Raw genomic sequence first — 21,995 nt, 5'->3', positions numbered from 1 at the left:
CATATGACCCCCCCCCCCACACACACACACACACACACACATCACAGTTCCTGCGCAGCAGGGGGGTTCTCGTCCGTCCTCCCTTGTTCTGTTTCCTTAAAGCACAAGGCCCGGTGGAGGCAGAGATACTGTGAGTTCCACAAGACATTTGCATCTCAAATTCCTCGCTGCAGTGACTTGGAGCTTGGGATGCATAATAATATGTTAAAGGCACAGTGCTCTAGTTCTGCTCCTTTTCCCTACTCCCAACCTGCGTGTATCGCCTGTTCAGCCGAAAATGTGTATGCTAAATGTGTATGCTAAATGTGTATGCTAAATGTGTATGCTAAATGTCATGCATATTTTTTGGGTAATGCAGGCCCAATAATGTCAGCTGTTGTTAATGACAATGTCAGCCCATCTTTTACATTTTTTTTTACAATCCTTGTTGCACTTGTACATTTTCTGGTGCTGGTGTACTTGTCCATCACCGCGTCATTGCTTGGTATCTCAAACGTCACGTTATCTAACACAGCCGTTTTATTTAATATTCTGGGGAGAAAAAAGATGAGGAGGAAGGGAGGGTTTTCCATAAGCTTCAGTGGACCTACGCACCGTCCTGTGCGCAGAGGCAGAGGAGAAAGGTTTCAGTTGGGCGTGGTTTGCAGTCAAATGACCAATTACACACAACTCATGTGTTACACAGGGCGGGACCTGGATGCCTGTCGGGGAGTGGTCTGAGCCGGAAGTGTTCTTGCACTGGTGGATCAGCTGTCACATTCGATGGTCTGTAAGGGACTATCCTAAACGCTCAGCAGGGAAAAGAACAGCATTACATGTAAAATACAAGATATACTAAAATCATGACAACATCTGAAACCATTTTGGATCGAACTTGTCTGAACTGATCGTCAACCGCGGATTATGCGATACTGTGTCCTATAACGTTTCTTCCTGTAAAACTGTGAGAATGATCCGCCGCGAGTGTTCTTGAGCAAACAGGACACGATAACGCAGTGGTTACAAGTGTCACTCCAATTTGACAGCGTGTTCATTTAAAACACACGAGATTTGGTAAGTGTCCTGTCGTGAAACTGACAGTAGACTAGAAAACTGTGTGGTCATTTGTCAGCGACAGTCACCGGCTAACGTATAGATGTCGAACAGATAATTTATTTAACTAATTAGCTGGCTGCCTTGGAATAGGCTTGCAGAGACGGAGAAACTACCCCAATCCCGCACAGACAGGAGACGTCATCAACATTTTCCTGCATTTAAATGGTCGAATCTGAGGAGGTCATTGGCGAAAAGAGAAGAAAATCGGTAGGTGCCCATGTCTAAATGTCGCCTTCTTTTATAAGATCATTTATGATCTCGTTGCGTGGATTACCTGAAAAATAGCACACAAGTGATTGCCTCTCGGTTAATTGATCACGTAGAATGCTTAGCAAGCTAGGCTGCTAGCGAGATTGCTAACGTTACATTATCACGACGACCTCATTTTGCTACAAGAAACGTCGCCAGATACTTTGTAGCCAAGAGCTGCGCGCACAGACCTGCAATTTGAGGGTGTTTTACAAGGATGTCTGTTGCATTTTCTCGATTGCATGCGAATTCTAAGTTCTATTTCCCCTCGTTGTTACATTAAGCTGGAACAGAGGACATATCCGGATAAGAACAACCAAAGCAGCTGGTCCGCTTGTGTTTGGTGAGAATTCTCATGAAACGGTGCTGTAATCGTGAATATTTTGTACTTTGATTGTCTCTTCCCGTTGTAGGTGTGAAAAGAGATCGAGAAAATTACAGCCGGGAGAAAGCATACTGGATTATATAAATGGGGGATTACGGTTTTGGAGCCCTGGTTAAGAACAACAGTGCTAACAAATCAGTTTTCCCCGTGAGAATTCCCCCACACCTGCAACATCCAGTACATCATCAGACCGCCCCCCCGAGTCCCCCCGCGTTCATCAACACCAGCACGGCTACCAATGGTGGAAGTGCAGGGTCCGCTTGGCTCTTCCCTGTCGTGACGACCCACACGAACATGCAAGATGAGATCCTGGAGCCTGAGAAGACCAAGGCGCAGCAGCAACAGGATATACAAGAAATTCAAGAAAAGCAGCCCATCTCCCCACCAGGCCATCAAGAAACTTCAGGCATCATATCTGACCTCGACAGCACCATGCCAGAGGACAACCAGCTGGAGAAAGGAACCACAGAGAACGGGAACGGCAAGGAGATCCTCCGCATGGAGTCCCCCGTGCTCTCCGGCTTCGACTACCAGGAGACGTCAGGCATGGGTACCATGGTGCAGTCGGGGAGCTCTTCGTCCTCCTCCCTCACAGGCTTTAACAGCTGGTCCACTGCTATCCCCTCCAACCCCTCAGCACTGGTCAACGAGGAAGTGGGCTTCTTTAGCCCGGCCGGCACCACCAGCAGTGGGCCGCCGCCACTCCTCTTCCAGAATTTCTCGCACCATGCCAGCCCCAGCTTCGGGGGCAGCTTCTCCCACCAGATGGGCCCGCTGTCCCAGCACCACCCGGCCCCGGCCCCGCACCCCCACTTCCAGCACCCCCACAGCCAGCCACAGCAGCAGCACCGCCGCTCGCCGGCCAGCCCCCACCCTCCTCCTCCCTTCTCCCATCGCAACGCTGCTTTCAACCAGCTGCCTCACCTAGGGAACAACCTCAGCAAGCCCCCTTCCCCCTGGGGCAGCTACCAAAGCCCCTCCTCCACCCCCTCCTCCAGCTCGTGGAGCCCCGGTGGTGGTGGTGGTGGCGGCGGTTACGGAGGCTGGGGGGCCTCTCAGGGACGCGAGTACCGCCAGAGGATCGCCGGGGGGATGATGCCCCTCAACTCCATCTCCCCACTGAAGAAGTCCTTCCCCAACAACCAGACTCCCTCGCAGAAGTTCAACCGCAACAGCTCCGGCTTCAACCCCAAGCCCTGGCTGGAGGACAACATGAACAGGAACGAGAGCATCTTCCCCTTCCAGGTAAGACTAGAAGGTTCCAGCAAGCAAAAGAATGGAGGAAAAGGAAATCTAGGTGTGTCTTGCACAGAAAGCCATGTTTCTTTTCCCCTTATATCACCATGATGCAGCTAAATCAAGCCTGCTGCATTTGCCCCGTACTTGTGTTTTGTGAACAGTCTGTGCTAATGATGAATGAAATGTGTTATGCAGATTATGTCTGGTGAATTATCAGTTGTAGTGATGAAACAAAGATAGTATTTATGCACCTTAACTCGTGAACCAATAATGAAATTGAAAATGAAATGGTGCGTGAATGCATGCACTCGTCTGTTTGTTTAGTGACGTGTGGAGAATTAAAGCTGATAACCATGCATTGCAACTGAAATTGACAAGAGTAATCAAATGTATGATTGTGTGTGTATAAAGGGGAGAGAGAGACTGAGAGAGAGAGACTGAGAGAGAGAGACTGAGAGAGAGAGACTGAGAGAGAGAGAGACTGAAAGAGTATCCCTGGCAGCAGTGGCAACATATCTGCTCAGTCAGGCTTAATCTGATTATGACGAGGCCTTCCTGTGGCCTCAGTTGATGGATGCGTTAGATCAAAGCTATATGAACCGAGCGGCAGAAGCACATGCCCGCGATGGATGGATGGGAAATAATATGGAGCTTCTCTCTCGGACTTGCCTGCGGCTCAGCTGTGCCTGCACACTAGCCTGCTGTACAAGGAGACCACGTAGGGGTGAGTCGGATGCAGCAGGCCCTGGCTACGCAGAGAGGGAGGGAGGGAGGGAGAGGGGGAGGGAGAGCGGGAGGGAGGGAGAGAGAAAGGGAGGGGGAGATGGGTCATGGCAATGTGATTATTTTTCACAGACACCATCACCATCAACCTCATCCCCTCTCCATCCATCCAATCCCAGTGTGCATTTAGAATAGCGCTTGTGACGGAGAGATGTAGTCACGGTATTCGTGACGGGGCCTCTCTCTCTCCCTCTCTCTCGTTAGTGCTTACTCATCTGGATGTGGGGGGTGGGCGGAAAGGAGAAGGACATATGGATCGTCATGGAGCAATGTGATAACAAGCAGCCCTTGCATTTTTATCCTCGCCCCCCGATAGGAGACTGTGTGTGTGTGTTTCAGCTTGCACAACTTAAAGTACTGGTTTGAAATGGCTTCAAATTTTCATGCAATTAGAGGGTCACATGTTGGTCCATGATGACTCTGGTCCATGCAGGATTTTCTTTTCAGTTTCTTTACTGACCAGTTTTAGGGTCTGCTGTCGCCTGAATGAATTGATTCTAAGGCACCATGTTGAATTTCAAAATTCATACAGTGAAAATAGTGTCTGATGGATTCTTTTGTGTATGTGCTGCATTTTCTGCTAATGTGTTGTTCTGGGAATGGGTTTAACTTCTCCTTTCTGCTTGTGGTTTTGCAGTAAACTCAAATGTTCAAGCCTAATTCTAGGAACACACACTTCCAACACCCCCACACACACACACACACACACACACACACACACACACACAAACTCCCTGCGTTTGTGCTTTTCTCAGTGTTAATACCCCTGTCAGGTATTGAAAGTATAGTAAGTGACTTGCATGCTATTAGGAGAACACTGCACAATCTCCACACAGCAGGGCCAACGATTGCATCTTCAACAAGCACCCCAGAACACAAAACGGCAGAAGGGTCTAGAAGCTGCTTGAGTGACGCGGCTCCTCGCCTCGCCGAGCTGTGTCATCCTGTTGTTGTGAGAACACCGCGGGCTAATAACGTTCTCTCTCCTGTCTCTTAGCAGGAGCGTAGCCGATCCTTTGATGGTTTCAGCCTGCACTCCCTAGAGAACTCCCTGATTGACATTATGAGGGCTGAACAGGATTCCTTGAAAGGTGCATCCCTGTGCAAAAGCAAAGAAATGTATAAATTAAATAACATGGACCTTACCCTGAAAGTGGTAAATGTTTGGAGATGGTTTGCCATAGATTAAGCCTAGTTCTAGTCTAAAAAGCTTTTGTCAATGGAGATTTCTCTTGGTCTTGGACTACTAGGCTTCATCCATGTAGGGGAATTGGCCCTTGATGCTTCTCAGGTTTAGAGGATGTTTTAGCCAAGGAGAAAATAATTAGAATAGATTAGATTAGTGATGTTTTCTCCATCATGGAATACATAGCTTATGGTCCCTATGATAAGAGAACAGGGAAGAGCAATGTAAATATTTTGTGTATATATGGTGCTCTTCATCTTCCTCTGCCTTTGTCAGTTATGCACATATCGTGAAGTGTCTTTCTGCCTTTGAAGAGGGGAGAATTACTGAATTGACTAGATATTCTCCTTAAAGTGAGATCACTGTCAAGGCCTCTTAAGCAGCTTGGATACAGTGCCACACAGGGGAGGATGGCTGTTAACATTTTCAGTCAGTCAAACATCCTTTGTTTGTTTGTTTGTTTGTCAGTACCAATCGAAGCTAAGCTAAGCTAATAGCAGACCTAGCGGTTTGGTATTGTGTTTCCTTGTCTTTTGTGCCCTTGAGAGCTGACCTTGACGGTGCCACACTCTTCTCTTCAGGTCGGTTTGGGTTCCCCCACCCAGGAGATGGGTCTTTGCCAGTGAACGGTACGTAGCTTTCCATGCCTGTATTAGTGACAGTAAAATTGGTGGTCGATGCTTATCATTTAAGAGCTGTTCATACAAACTAAATAAGATATGATGACAAAAACTAGGGACATGACCTTGAGGCTTTGGGACTTTCTGACTGCCGTAATGAACGGTTGATTGGATTTGGTCTTTGAGAACTCTGTGAAACAAATGAAAATGACATCAGTGGTTTTGTAAAGAGCAAAGTCTGATACAAATTCTGCAAGTCATTCAAGTTTAAAAAAAAAAAAAAAAACCTTGAGCCTGCTGTCATTTTCAAGGCTGCTCTGTCTTTTTTTTACATGCAGCAAGGAATTATGGGCGACGACGAGGTAATTAAAAAATTGTATCTTACTGCTTTAAGCTGTTTTTTTATTTTGTTTTGTTTTTTAAAGTATTTTCTCTGTGGCTGTCTTCCCCTCTGGTGTATTGTTTAAAGCCATTCCTTGGTGTTTGTCATGCTGTCTGTGCTGATTGATTTTTGTGGTAGCCCTTCCTGATGTGACTGCCCATGTGTCAGTCCTGATCGAACTCTGAGCATTCTGGGTAAATGGGTAATGGCTGCCACTGCTGCCAACAATACAAAGTCTTTTGACTGTTATTGTCAAAAGCCTTTGTATTGTTTACTTTGTCAAGTGCTATGTAAGTGCTATTGTTGTCTCCTGCTTGCTTTTGGTCAATGTTTCATGACCTTTATGCAATTTACCAGAAATAAGTGATTTACGGATGTATTTTTCCCCATTTAATTCATATGTACTGAAATTATATGGCTGGGTGTCTATCGACTACTGCACAGTGAAGGCTCAAACAAACCACAGACACGGTCTGACGTGTTGGCAGTTTTGGCACACAGTGAGACATGGCCGTTTTACTTTATCTCCAAGTACAGTTTCAAAACACTGCAGTTTTGTAACCTTAGTTCTTCTTTTGGCAGTTGAAGAAATGTAGGGTTTTGCATAGTTGCATAGAAGTTTCCTTTCACTATTGTAGTTAGTCATCACTATAGCAATGTCCAGGTTATTACATCACTTTGCTACTCGTTACTGAAGGAAGTTTAGCATTTTCTATCAAAACTGACAGCTGAAAGTCCCACTTTCAACAAAGATATTAAGAAGCCTGGATGAAAAGTATTATATGTGCATGAAGACTTCTTTTTTAGACTCCTTGTAGTAGACACACATTTGTACACGCACATGCTCAGACTAACGTTATGATGTGGCACTGTAGGTCACTCGTCCTTGTTCCCCATGGAGGATGAGCGTGGTGGCTTCGGGGAGGATGACCGTGGTGGTGATGGTGTCGGAGGCCTGGGCTCCCCTCATGGATTCCCCCACCAGAATGGCGAGCGCATCGAGCGCTACTCCCGCAAGGTGTTCGTAGGGGGCCTCCCACCCGACATTGACGAAGGTATGGTACTGTGATTGGATTATACCACTTTAACAACATAACATAACAGCCTGAAAAAAAAAAACTGCAACATAGGACTTACATTAGTTGTAATGGATGGCACTAACATATTTAGTCTGCACCGAAAATGTATTGTGATTTCTCTTGAAGATGAGATCACCGCCAGCTTCCGCCGTTTCGGACACCTTTTTGTGGACTGGCCACATAAAGCAGAGAGCAAATCCTACTTCCCTCCTAAAGGTGTGTTTCACCACAGTAACTGTAGCACTGGAACCAATCACTGAACACTTGAATGAATCCTGTTTCCTTCACTTGTCCTTGCAGGCTACGCATTCCTTCTATTCCAAGAGGAGAGCTCTGTGCAGGCCTTGATTGATGCGTGTATCGAGGAAGAGGGCAAACTCTACCTATGTGTGTCTAGTCCCACCATCAAAGACAAGCCGGTAGGATATGACTCTTATCCCTTTTAACATTTTTTACTGTCATCTTGTGGTGCAAAGGCTTTGTGAAGAAGCAGGCAAGGTGTGAGGAGGGTTTGCGTTGTGCTTGCCACTGCTGTCCTACAAAAATAGGTGGAGGCTATTAAATATAAACCAGAAATCTCTCTAGTCACAGTGGTGCCCTGCCAGGCCAACCCACATTACAGGCCTCTCCTTCAGTCACTTTTTCCTCAAGTGCTGATGGAAGCTGATAAGCGTCTCGGTGAAAAACAATCTCTCTCTCTCTCTCTCTCTCTCTCTCTCCTCTGTCCCTTTCTTTCTTTCTCTCTCTCTCTCTCTTTCTCTCTCTCTCTCTCTCTCTCTCTCCTCTGTCCCTTTCTTTCTTTCTCTCTCTCTCTCTCTCTTTCTCTCTCTCTCTCTCTCTCTCTCTCTCTCTCTCTCTCTCTCTCTCTCTCTCTCTCTCTCTCTCTCTCTCTCTCTCTCATATGCATTTCCCGGTTCCCATTTTAGGTCCAAATCCGGCCCTGGAATCTGAATGACAGTGATTTTGTGATGGATGGTTCTCAGCCACTGGACCCCAGGAAAACCATCTTTGTGGGAGGTGTTCCTCGTCCTTTGCGCGCAGGTAGGTTTTCTTCTAGGTCATCTGTTCTGGCTTTAGAAGCACTTTCCTACTATTTACAACGTCTTGCTATTTATGCCATAAATGCATCAGAACTACAGTACCCTCCAGAATTATTGGCGCCTTTGCTAAAGTTGACTAAAAATCGGTATAATAAAATAATCTCTAGGCGATTTATTGTAATCTCACAATGAAAACAATGAGGAAAACTCCAACCTTGAAGGGAGGCAAATTATTTTGAGAAAATTATTTTGAGAAAAAGGAACATTTCATAAATAAAGAAATGTTTTTAACAAAAATGCATTGCTCACAATTATTGGCACCCTGCTTGTAATACCTTCTTAAGCCTCCCTTTGCTAATATAACAGCTTGTAATATTCTCCTATGACACCCCATAAAGTTGGAGAATACAAAGCAAGGGATTTAAGACCATTCGTCTTTACAAAATCTCCCCAGATCGTCCAGATTCCTAGGTCCACACTTGGATTCTCCTCTTTGACTCACCCCACTGTTTTTCTATGGAGTTTAGATCAGGGGACTGAGATGGCAGAAGCCGAAGCTTGATTTTGTGTTCAGTAAACCATATTTGTTTTGATCTGGACATTTGTTTTGGTTCATTGACCTGATCCACTTTTAGTGTCTTGGCAGAGATTGACAGCTTTCCTTTGGAAATGTTCAGGTTTTTCTTGGGGTTCATGATACCATGCACCTTAATTAGGTTCCCAAGGCCTTTGGCAATAATAACAGCCCCACAATATCACAGCCCCTCCACCATAATTCTCATTAGGCATGGGGTTCTTTTCAGTATAGTCATTCTTATATGTACGCCAAACACGCCTAACGTGTTTCTAGCCAGAGTGCAATTTTTATTTCATCTGACAATGGACAACAATTCCAGACAAAGTCACTGTACCATTCAGTAACTCCTGCCGTTTACATGGGTAATTAAATGACTGGACAGGCTTTTACCTGGCATGCCCTCTAAATAATCTATTAGCAGTGAGGTCACTTTTGAAGATTTTTTGGGGGACTTGGTGACCCAAAGATGATGCCTTTTTCTGTAACTCTTCAACAGTGGTTCTTCTGGATTTTCTTATGGATCTTACTGTCTTAATGTTGGGGGCAAGATAACCATGGTTCTTTGTCCAAGCATGTTTGTCACATTTCCCGTTGATTAGAACCTTTTAATCATGGTTTTAACTGTAAATATAGGCATTATCAATAAAGTACCTAGTGTGAAAAACATTCCCTTACTTACAGATGTCAACACACTTTCTTTTTATTTAAATTTAGTGTATTCTCTTGTCTTTCCGATGTTGAAAAACGACTAGAGGATTTAGCCTCTGTGTGACTTTATTTTCATACCTTCATGAAAAAGAAAGTCATCAATTACTACTGAAAGTTCACAGACACTCTGATTAACTTAAATTATAAAAATATTTATATTTCTTTTTCTCAAAATAAATTTATTTGTCTTCAAGGGTGTCTTTTCCTCATTGTTTTCATTGTGAGAGTGCAAAATATTATTTTTTATACCAGTTTTTAGTCAACTTTACCAAAGGTGGCAATAATTCTGGAGAGTACTGTATGTACCAATCTAGCATCATGAGAGTTGATTACTGTAACACAACATTAGTCTGCTTGGTCTTCAGCCTTCTTAATGAAAACAATCTTCGAAAGAAATGTGTGTCTGTGTGTGTGTGTCGGGGCTTTGTCAGTTACATTTAAATGTTTATGTGTGTCTCAGTTGAGCTGGCGATGATCATGGACCGTCTGTACGGTGGCGTGTGCTATGCTGGTATCGACACTGACCCGGAGTTGAAGTACCCGAAAGGGGCGGGGCGTGTGGCCTTCTCCAATCAGCAAAGCTACATCGCCGCCATTAGTGCACGCTTCGTCCAACTGCAACATGGAGAGATTGATAAACGGGTGAGCAAGGGCTTTGGAGGGGTGGGGGTGTGTGTGTGTGAGTGAGAGAGAGGGTAGGAGGTCAAAAGCATCAGCACTATTGATTTTACTCACTGTAACTGAGATCCTTAATTGCACATAAAATGGAGGATATCATTTTTTTTATTGTGTTTTAACAGACGTTGATAAGCAAATTTGGTCAAATAATTTGGTGCAATCTTGAAAATAAAGGTTCATTATTCAATGTCACTCTGGATGGTGTAGATAATTATTTTGACCGCCACAGTGGCGGTTGCTGCTCTTTGCAATAGGGGAAGCTCTGATAAAAATGGTCAATTATTAAAGCGATGGTTCAGAGTAATTTCACCCTAGGCTCCTTTGCACCATGACCCCGAGCCAAACACCTTTTTTTCTGCAGTCGTAATGGTACCAACTTTTATCTCGTAAATTACCCCACTAATAATGCCCTGAATGGTACGAAACTTCTACAGTGGTGTTCTTTACTCATAAAACGAGGCATTGAAAAGTTTGTAAATACACCAGGAGTTTATTTAAATAACACTTGCCTGATGAATGCTACTATCTGCTATGATACTGCTGCGTCAACGTTACTTCCGTGATTTGGGAAAATCCCGTAAAAGTCCTGGCAGGAAGCATGCATAAGGATGTAGATCCAGGAATGCACTACACTAAGTTGTAAACACGGAAAAAAAATATTAAAAACTGGATATACCAAAAAACGTTGATGTAATCGCTTCCTGCCAGGACTTTTACAGGCACTAATGCATCCCTTGAACTTCCTGTCAGAAATATGCTGTCAATCAAAAAAAGTCCAGCCTCTATGACAGTTCCTCCTATCATTATACAGAAGCTCGGCGTCCGGGCCATCCCACTGACCCATTCACTCCCAGAGACACTGGGCTTCCCTGGAAATGACGATTTTGTGGCGTTTGTCCAATAAAGATCTAGCTTTTCTGCACTGAGATCAGCCCACTCTGTAGTGCCATTGAATGTCCAGTGAAGCCGAGCGTCTATGGGTTTTTTGCATGGTTTTTTGATGGATCGTGTCGTCACAGCAATGTATTACGGGTGCGAAATAACAATAAATGACCGGCAAAACCTTATTGCTGAACAAACTAGCCATGAAAATGAACATGTTTTCAGCATGTTGTAGTTGGAATAGTAGGCTAGAAGATAATGTAATAGTATAAGTATATATATGAAGAGTTCAGATGCAAAACCCTCTAAATCCGTCTGACCACTTTTCTTTTAAATGAGCATTTAAATTCAGGCTCCTATAGGTTTTTGCCTATAAATCGATATTTCAGACCAGGAAGATAGTGGTATTTAGTGGGTTTAGAAGTTAAATTATTTGATTAGCGTATACTATGTGTGAAGAGCATCCCCTCACCATCTTTATCTCATTTTTGACATAGGTGGCATTTAGAGGCTTTTGCATCTGAACCCTTCATATATACTCTTTTGATCTTGTGAGGGAAATTTGGTAGTGTTATTTGATGCGATATTCCGTGATATTTTAGAGGCTGAGCTTCCCCTGTAGTCTTCGAGCAATCGCCTCTGGACCGCCATGCAGCGAAGCACAGACAAATAAAGCACACACACACACACACACCATTACCCCCACATACACTCACAAGCGAAAACGCACACACACAGAGAAGCACACATACAGTATACACAAAAGCAAACACATACATGCACTCATTTACATAAACAAAAGTTGCAAGAGAAGGACATGGAGACAAATTGACAAGCGTGATTTATTTTTGCAGAGAGAATGTGCAGGACTGAGCGGTGGTCATATGTTGTACCGCTTTGCGGTACATCTAGTTTTTAGAGTTGTACTATTAGGGGTGGGCGATATGGACAAAAAATAATATCCCGATATTTTTTGTGATTTTGACGATAACGATAATTAGTCGATATCCTTTAAAAAAATGTTTTTGTTAAAGTTACTTTACAGCTCATTATTTATGAATAGCATCATTACAATAATAACCTAACCTGTGACTTTTTAACCAAATCAACCAATGCATTGTCACTCTATGACACATTTCCAATTCTGCCCCCACTTGTGTGTGTGGCAATGACGTGATCTAGCCAGCTACATTAGAGAAGATGAATAGGCCTAACAGTTTCCCAAGAGAAAGTCTGAGGCTGAAGTTCCTTTCAAACCTTTACATACGATTCACTGTAAAACTAAGAGCAGACCAACAGAGTAGCCTACATCTCAGTTATTTCCTTCTATGTTTTGTTTTAGAGCAATCACGTAGGCTAGCATTCCAAGTTACAGAATAGAAACTAATGCGTTAGCTTATGGCTAATGTATATAAGAAAATCCCATAGAGATGCTAACGGTTAGCATAATCGGTAAACGTAGATAGAGCGAACTTCAATCCATTTACAAAAGAGTTACATGAGAATAGTTATTTGTTTACAACTGACTATTAAAATACTCAAAGGCTAATGTTTTCTCTCCATATAATACTGTGTAGGAAAAAACGTGACTGTCTCATCAATGCTACTTGAACAGAAGTAGCCGCATAAAATCCCAAGTAGGCTACTCTCCCTGCACATAATAAACATTAGGCTGCGTGGGACAACGTTGTGACCCACTTGTGATCACGTGACACTTGCTCTGCTGCCCTTCTCCCGCATAGCTTACCTCCTGGGAATGTATGAGTCTTCAGTGCGTAATTTCGAGTGTTTTTTTCCCCATAAGTAATTTAAATACTCGATAATGTAAATTTGCACATCGTTAAAACAACAATCACGATATTATCGCAGACGATATATATCGCCCACCCCTATATACTATGTATCTCTTTGGTTGGGTGATAAGGGGGCATTTTGACTATTGTTTTTTTTTTTTACCTTACTTCCTCCAGGAGTGTTTTCTCCTTGTATGCATGTTTCCCAAAACCACCTAGCACACAAAAAACATCAGACAAAAGAAGAGTTTTAATGTCAATTTGAAAGGCTGAAATATGACTGTCCAAGGGCATATTATGGGATGTTCCATTACCGTTCCAAGACATAAGGCTTCTCTTTCCTCCTTGTTTAATGAAGGGACCATTACGATCAGCCTCAAACTTTAAATCTCAGGGACCAGCACTTAGACCCAGAGCCTCCCATTGCCCTCTATTGATTTGCTCCCAGCTCACTAACTGCTGCATCTGTCTGTCTGTGTTTGTCTCTCCCTTTTCACTTACTTACTCTTTCTCCCTCACACACACACACACACACACACACACACACACACACACACACACACACACCTCTTCACTTGTCTGTCACTATTTTTTCTTCGATGGAATGTGAAAGGGAACTATGCCTGTGCTCGCCTGCCTGCTTACTCCCTCCCTGACTTATTCACTCTTAAACACACACTGACACACACAAAAACACACACACACACACACATTCTCTGGTGTATTCCCTTTACACACACACACACACACGTACGTGTGTGTGTGTGTGTGTGTGTGTGTGTGTATATATATATATATATATATATATATATATATATATATATATATATATATATATATATATATATCTATGTATGTATATATATATATATATATATATATATATATATATATATATATATATATATATATATATATATATATATATACACACACACACATATACACACACACACACTTCCTCCTTGCTGCTCACTCATCCTTCCTCACTCATACTTGCTCATGCTATTTCTGTCTCTTTAAGTCACTCACACACACACACACACACCCTTACGTGCTCCTATTAAGGTGGAAGTTAAAACAGGTTGCTCGTGCTCTCTTTGTCTCCGTCACTTATGCCCACATGTTCTTGCTCACCCCTCACTCGTCTTCCTAACTCTGCAGGTGGAGGTGAAGCCATACGTGCTGGACGACCAGCTCTGTGACGAGTGCCAGGGCACGCGCTGCGGTGGCAAGTTCGCGCCCTTCTTCTGCGCCAACGTCACCTGCCTCCAGTACTACTGTGAATACTGCTGGGCCGCCATCCACTCACGCGCCGGCCGAGAGTTCCACAAGCCCCTGGTCAAGGAGGGTGGAGATCGGCCCCGCCACATCTCCTTCCGTTGGAACTAACCACCACTAGGAACATGGGAGGGGAGAAGAGGAGAGGAGAGGAGGGGTGGGAATTGGGATTGGGTCAGGGGCCGGGACTGATGGGTTGCCATGTTAACTCGCATACATGCACTTTTCCTTTTTGCTGGTTCCTTTTTTATTTTAATTTAAAGAAAAAAAAATGAAGTTCTTTTTTTGTTTAGATTTTTTTAAAAGAAAAGAAATACTCTAAGATTTTATTTTATTTTAAGTTTTTATTGTTATTATTTTTCTCCTGAGATGTAAAAAAAAGAGTGGAAAGCGTAAAAAAAAAAGAAATAGCGTAATCCTGTTGATAATTTAAGTTGGTTGCGCATGAAAACTTGAATGCATTAGATTTATATATATATATAAAAAAAGTAGATGTTTCGCCTGACTCTCCTGTAGTGGACTTTTGTCTTTCTCCTGCCTCAGTTGCTGAAGCATTAACAAATTATTTTACGGACGCTCCTATTCAGAATAGTGAGTGGTTGACTACATAACACGTGGCAAGGAGAGACTTTAATGATCGGGCACTTAACTTCTTTACCTTAGTGTTAAGGTGTTGGATCGATTTCCACAGAGATTAAGCTTAATTCATAGCATCCATGAAAAAGGTGACGAAAGACACTCATACAGCTATGCTCACATACAGATCCTCATTCACTTCCTCTTGTTTTTCACATGATTTCACAGTAAACCCCCCCCTGGCTCGCCCCCCCACCCCCCTCTCCATTTTATATAGTTAACGCACACTCACTTTTCAAAGGATTTCCATCCAAAGCTGATCTGGCAGGTCCTCGCTTGTTTTAGTCACTTAGGCTTTGGTCCACGTGGAAGGGCTGACTTTACTGCAGGTGGTTGTGGCACAGGCTGTGCACGTCTCTCAGACCTCTGGCGTTTCCCTACGAGCATTGCTACTGTACAGGAGTACAACTGGACTACATTGCGCTGCAGGCGTGTGCGGGTGCCCCACACACAAAAACACACACACACAGGCTCTGTGCAATCCTATGTCTAACTACACTGATCAATGCATATTGTGAGCCGCTAACGCTAACGTTAGCGTTGGATATGCCCCCAATAACTACTGTGTGCGGAGCTCACTGTTGAATCACAAATCAGGAATCTAATGAAGAAATATTTCTCATCAGAAACTTCAACCAAAGATAGGTTGCAGTAGTGTAAGAGATGCCTTTGTCCTGGGAGAATTCTAAAAAAAAAACTCAAGTAAATGAAATTAAAACTCAAATCAAGGTGGTCACTCTTTGGAGTTGAGAGAGGTACACCAAAGACAGGCCTTGAAGTGATTGAAGGCAGTCAACAAAAGCATATAGCATCATGTCGAACAGAAAAGAAAGGCTTAGCATTAAGAAAGAGAGTTATTGGTATTAAGGGTAGGTCGTGCTTTACCCTGCTGACTTGGATGATTGTCGGGGGAATAAGGTTGGAAGATAACTTAATTGTGAGGTACTAATGATAAAACTACCCTTGTTGTCGTCTTGATGTTCCTTTGCACGGTCTTTGCAATGAGCTTGTCGGTGTTCTGGTTGAACGTTGTAGCTGAACACATTTTTGAAGAATATGCTGTCACAGAGTAAACAAATATTATTTTCTACATGGCCTGCTGATTTTTGTACAGTGTTTTATAGCCAATTATTTTGTCATGAACATATACATATAAATTATGCACTACTTTTCTAAGTATTGTTTTTCAACAGTCATTTAGGCACATTTTTTTCACAAATGGGAAGAAAATTACTCCTTTTGCAATACCTCATTTTTTCACTTGTTGGAAATAGATTTTGTACCTTTGTTACTAAGCGACCTGGATAAATGGTAAACATAATTTAAGGAAAACTGATAAATGATTGATATAATTTTCAGTTTAGCTTTTTCTATATAAGTGCTGAAACTCTTAAATTGTCACGTGCATCTGAGTGACTCCCATCTCTGTTGTAGATGAATTTGTGACTGCGATATGCGCACAGTTGTACTGAAAGTATTGGGCTATGGCATGTCAAAGACTTAATTTAATAAGCATATGGTGACTTTTAGTAATATCTTTTCAGCACATGGCTATTCTTACTATTTGAAATGATTATGCCTCCCACATAACTTTTCTTTTTATTTATATCAAGGTCCAATGCCAATTTGAGTAATGTTAGGATGCACCTTGTATCACTATGAATGTTATGTGTAAGAAAATATTACTATTTCATATAAAAAATATATTCCTGGACACCAACTAGGTTACTTAATTCTTAGTATGCATGACTACAATTAAGTAAGATAAAGTTAATAAGTTCTCAACATGATGGAATTGCCGTTAACCTTTTCCATTTCTGTTTGCCTCCTAATTTAATGTCTGCCCTCCCCGTGCACAGTCGCTGTGCATTGACACCAATAACTTGTTTTTGCATTTTGGTCCTAAGTCCTAAACCCGTAGGACCCCTCCCCCAGTCACAATAAAGTATCTTTCACATCAATAGGGGACTTTCAAGACTTGAATGTGATAAATGTTGCAAGTTAACTTCAGGTTATGTGCAATACAACCCTCCCCTTCCGGAAACAACAATCTTTTCAATGGAAGAATTTATTGACATTTTTATTGATAGACGTTTAAAAACGGTAACATATTTGTCATTTTCTATTGTCCTTACATGGGTTTTTCATGCTGGTATTTGTAAAGTAAAAAAGAAAATCTAATATAAATAATGAAAGTTATTTTTACATTTGTTTTGTGCTTATTCACTTATTTTCCTACTTAATTTCATGCTACTGTGATTTAAAACATGTAAATATTAGGTCAATAATGTATCAGACATGTATTGGTATATTTTTAATTGGAATGTAAAACTTTTATCATTTTGATCAGATTTTTGTTATATTTCTAAGGTGAAGTGTTAAACTTGTTAAGAGTGACTAGTTTTTATTAATCACCATATTGTGCTCTGCATTTTCAGAAGGAAAAGAAAACTATTGAAATATGTGTTAATGTTACTTAATGGCAAAATAGTTTATAACTGTGTATGGGAAGGTTGTATTTATTACTAGATTTTTTTACTTATGATATGATTTGATTTTTTCCCCCCCTTTTGTTAAGTCATTTCTAAGTTCTGGTTTTATATTTTCTTCCTAATTAAACTATCTAGAAAAAAAATAAATTCAATTTTCTAGTTGGTCAATTCATGTGCTACTGTAGTAAAAACTAATGTCTTATTTGCAGCCAACTATTTATAGCAGTATGCATAATTTTAAAGTATTTGTAATGTGAAATGTTGAATGAATAAAACTCAACTGCTAGACATGCTGCAGAGTGTCGCATCATTACTTCACCATGAGACATGGCCCACACATTGTTTCATATTGGTGAATGAAAATCACTCAGGAACGATTCAATATATTGAATACATTGTGCCAGTGATCAAGCATAGGGCCTACCTATGAACTCTCGCTGCTTTGCTACTGTTTTCTGTTTTGTGGACGTTTGCTGCCCCAGTATTGCAACTGCTCTTTTTGAAATTAGACTTACTTAGACTTAGAAACTTTACTGTTCCCGATAGGCAATTTGTTGTACAGTACAGGCATATTGACACATAATCCACAACACAAACATTGAACCAGACATCTACAGCACTATTTATCTAACACATAACATACACACATCAATAAATAGAATACAGTAAAAAGGAGGATATTGCACTTCCCTAAAAGGCCTAATGTCATAAATAAATAAAACTACTGCACAGTACTTCACATATATTCCTCCAGTCATACCCCTCCTCACATCTTATTTAATTGGGTTATTTCCATGGGAATTAATGAGTTTTTTGCTCGAGGCTATATCTACGACCAGAAGGGAGCGAACTGAATTCCACTGAAAGTGGATGGGTTGTATCCATGCAAACCTTGTCTGCCTTCTGCGCCAATCTGGTCAGATATAGTTGATACAGGTCTACCTGTTGCTTATCCACAGGTTTTAACAATCTTCCCCAATTTGTTCTGATGGGTGATTTTTGAATGTCCATACCAGCATACAATACAATAGGAGAGAATACTCTCGATAAAATGATGTTATCAACATTAAAATAATTAAGTTTCCTAAGAAAATAAAAGAATTGTTGGCCCTTTTTAAAAACAGCATCAGCACATTGATCCCAGGATAATATATGGTCAATGAGAAGACCGAGATGAGAGATCAAAAATTATTTTGATTATTGATGGAGACAAAACAGATAAGGTCATAGAGCGTTTGCTCTGATATTCACTGGAAGAGAAGGATGTGGAAATCTGAAATTGATGAAAAATAATAAGGTTTGTGTCCTTGGCTGTTGCTATTACAGAAAAGAGTGACACAGCTCAAAACAATCACTCATTCACCAGTCAACAGGAGTCACAAGTGAATAAAAGATGTTTACACAATCGATGTCATTGTTCGCCCCCTAGAGGTAGAAAATGGTTAATGTCTCAACACAGGTTTGCTCTTATAGGATGCGATTGATTTTACGTGCAAGTATGGGTCCAATTTGATTATTTGGTTTGTGAAACGGCCAGTTCGTCATGAGAGGCAATGGGAGCACTCCTCTAGCATGTTATATATCCCAGGAGGGGGACTGAGACAACAGAATTATTAAGTGGAATCATTTGGCTAAACACATTTAAATGCAGGCCCTGACACCACTGGTTCTAGAATCAACTTGTGCTGATGGTACTGATGTTAATGCTGATCTATACTACAAATTACAACTACATGATAGTTAATTGTTCTAGTCACTTGAAAATCATTAGCACCTAGACATCTTATGCAAATCTAGCTTTTTTATGAGTAGCCTATGTTTAATTGAAGATTATCTAATAATTATTTATGGCTAGGCCCTAAAATATTCATGGTCTACTCGATACATTTCATTTGCGCTTCACGCTCTGAGCGCTGAATACATCTTATTGATCTTATCTCATTTAGACCAAGGCCATGTTGTTTCCTCATTCACACTTAAAAAGTTTGAAAAAAGACTTCTCAACTCGAAAACTCTGACTTTCCGAGGAGCACATCAAAGCAGTATGTGTAGCAAAGATTCTGCTCTAGAATCTGGTTTAATGATTCGGTTGACTAGACGACGCACGCGCAGAGGAAATCACCTCTAACGTTACTGACTGTTATGCTAAGGAAGGACAGTTTGGTATTTCTAGGTGTAAAATACTTAATTGTCGGTAATATGTCCTCCAAAAAGACAAAAGAAATTTACATTCCACGGTTTGGGTCGCAGTCATCAAGCCGTAACCTTTCAAGAAAACCGGTTGCTAACGTTAACGTTACACAAAATAGCAAAGTCAAATCCATCTATCAGGAGGTGCACATTTCACCAGTCATTGCGAAAACACAAGTAAGCCCAACACTTTCATCCAGCACAAGAGGTGTTAAGAAAGCGAACCGGATGGCACTGAAGAAATTAAACCGGCCAAATAAATGGTCTTGTGAGAAAGACGCACTGTCACACAGCTACACTGTTTCCAAAGGTAGGACATCTGGGTTGCTATGCTATGCTATGGGGTGCATCTTAGCATAATGTTAACATTAGCAGATAGCTCTTAGCTAACGCTAGAATACTACCGTGACTAACAAAGTTTTTTTTTTTTTTTACTATTTTTGACAGATTATTCTAAATTCTTTAGCTGTAAAAACTACTTATTTTTATGTGGCAGTTATATGACGACACACCACAGTCCAACGTGTATTTAGATAATGTGAATCATTAAGAAAAGTTTTTCTGACCTTTGTAAATCACTGATTATTTTTGGTGAATCCAGTAACCAACATAGTTCTAAGCCTTTTTCTTTTGTTGTCTGTAGTAGCAGGTGTTATTAGCCAAATGTTAATTTGTCCATTTGTAACGTTATAGGGACCCCTGATGATGGAGAAGGGGATATTTTCAATTGTATTGACAAAGGCGACCCTTTGTCCGCTAACAAAACGGTACGTTGGGATGATATGATAGCATTAAAAATTAACATTCAAATAAACATATGAAACTGTCTTCTCCTCTTTGCTTTCTTTCTTCGTGGCAGTCCAAAGCTAGGGAGAGTGTCCTGAGAACCATTGCTAGAATGCTCCAAGAGAACAGACTAATCAGGAGGAGGCTGCTGACCCTTTCTCAACAAAGGCAGGCTGGCACAGGTATGCTGTTTTAGTGTCTGGCGTTCCTTTAACCAGGGAAATAAGCAGTGAGTCATGTAATAATTTCTGAGCAATTCAAGAGTAGTAGAGTTTGAATGAACTCAATGAGTTTGAGTGTGGATTGATTCATGTTATTATTATTCTTTTTTTAGACATTAACTGATTGAGGAGTCAGATCAGGAGTCAGGTCAAGTTCATTTCTACCAACTACTTTCAGGCAGTTATTGTTGCAAGCAGGTTTGTTTGTGTCATATGGCAAATCAACCAGCAGAGGGAGATCTCGGCATACTGCTGTCAGAGCCTGCTGTAGACCGGGTAGTGTTGACTGCTCATGGTGCTTGTGTTGTCGTGTAGATTTAAATTGTTCTCAGCCTGAGGTTAAGCTGCTCAGTTTGCCATTGATGTGCAGGAGGCAGTCTGATTTTCTGCCTTACAAGTATAAAAGCAATCAGCAGAAGCATCAAGTTTGACTTACAATCTCCTGCCACGTTAGAAAAACATGTTTTAAACATCCTTTAGCGCTTAGGTTTAAAGGCTCAAATCACCACAGTACTCATTCACTCAATCATTTGTATTTCTATGAAGCCCTCTAGAAGATTAGTTTCAATGGGAACGGTTCTGTACCTTCCAGGGAGTCAATAAAAGCAATACATATTCACGTGCCCATTGTGTGAAGAGATAAGAGCCTACACTTTTTTTCTTGTTCTCTTTCTGAGCACATCAAAGCTTGAATGTTCTCTTTTGCATTCATGAAGTTTCTGTTAAGGCCTTATAATCCTACGACTTGTGGCCTGGCCTTACATGTGCCATATTTATAGTTAACAGTTTATATTATATACCGAAAAGTAAAGTGATTCAGTGACTGTTGAAGTTATTGTTATGTTTTTATGTTATGTAGTTGATTGTTATAATTCCATTAAAAAAAACACCTTGCATAATTCGCTTTGTTTTTATTGGTTTATTTTGTTTATTGGTTTTGAATGTGCACGCATCAACACGGCTGTTAGCTGTCATCTGTACAAAAAGTTTGGGGTCAACTCCACTCCATTATAGACAAAATACCAGCTGAGATCAGTTGTATTGTTTTTTTTAATCAGGGCAGCATTTTTTAGATTACATTACTGTATGTGCTTACATAACTCCAAAAGGGTTCTTGACTGTTGTAGAAAGAAATGGTTGATCTTTAAGCAACCATTCATCCAATGTTCCAAAGGCACATTCTGTTTACTAATCTGATATCATTTTAAAAGGCTAGCTGAGAAAACATTGGAGAACCCTTTTGCAATCATGTAAGCACATTTAAGTAATTTGAAAACTAAGTGACCCCAAACTTTTGACCGGTAGTGTATATTGCTACTATAGCTTGCCATTCTAAAGGCCAGTGGCCACTGGCGCCATCTGACGCCAAAGTTTAGAACTCCATTACTTTTAACGGAGCAAAACCCACTGGCAGCGTCTGACATGCATCGACGGCAAGGTTTAGAAAATTGTTCTATCTCTTGAGTGTCATCAACAAATCATCATTGTCAGTCATCACATGTCAAAACCATCCAGTTTCTGTCCATATGATTCATAGCTCAAAATAATAAGAATGGCATGCTTCTTTGGTATCACTGTAACTGAAGCATGCCTTATACGTTTGCGTGTTTCCCAAAGGTTAGGTGTTCTCTTGATTTGAATTTAGTTTCTATGAGCCATCATGCTGTGCATGTGCTCACATTTGTTGGAAAGG

General features: G+C 41.3%; 1 protein-coding gene and 1 long non-coding RNA gene across 5 annotated transcripts; both read left to right on the top strand.

Annotated features, from left to right (window-relative positions):
- Window positions 1-747: 747 nt before the first annotated feature.
- On the top strand, window positions 748-14,742 carry cpeb4a (cytoplasmic polyadenylation element binding protein 4a). Of its 4 annotated transcripts, XM_048231318.1 has the most exons (12): window positions 748-1,053; window positions 1,186-1,302; window positions 1,758-2,974; window positions 4,749-4,842; window positions 5,519-5,566; window positions 5,896-5,919; window positions 6,815-6,994; window positions 7,145-7,234; window positions 7,319-7,437; window positions 7,945-8,059; window positions 9,804-9,985; window positions 13,861-14,742. In XM_048231318.1, the coding sequence occupies exons 3-12, from the start codon at window positions 1,814-1,816 to the stop codon at window positions 14,086-14,088; spliced, it is 2,241 nt and encodes a 746-aa protein (XP_048087275.1). In that variant the 5' UTR covers window positions 748-1,053; window positions 1,186-1,302; window positions 1,758-1,813; the 3' UTR covers window positions 14,089-14,742. The 4 variants fall into 4 exon arrangements, with proteins under 4 accessions (XP_048087275.1, XP_048087276.1, XP_048087277.1 ...); XM_048231319.1 differs by lacking the exon at window positions 1,186-1,302; XM_048231320.1 differs by having other exon boundaries at window positions 748-1,302; window positions 4,752-4,842.
- Window positions 14,743-19,209: 4,467 nt separating this feature from the next.
- Window positions 19,210-21,191, top strand: LOC125286668. Its single transcript, XR_007192217.1, has 4 exons — window positions 19,210-19,605; window positions 19,989-20,062; window positions 20,155-20,263; window positions 20,416-21,191. It is a non-coding gene; the product is annotated as an uncharacterized LOC125286668 (long non-coding RNA).
- The last annotated feature ends 804 nt before the right edge of the window (window positions 21,192-21,995 follow it).

Source organism: Alosa alosa, chromosome 21, assembly GCF_017589495.1.
Source record: "Alosa alosa isolate M-15738 ecotype Scorff River chromosome 21, AALO_Geno_1.1, whole genome shotgun sequence".
NCBI classification, from domain to species: domain Eukaryota; kingdom Metazoa; phylum Chordata; class Actinopteri; order Clupeiformes; family Clupeidae; genus Alosa; species Alosa alosa.
This window is presented reverse-complemented; position numbering and strand designations above follow the sequence as displayed.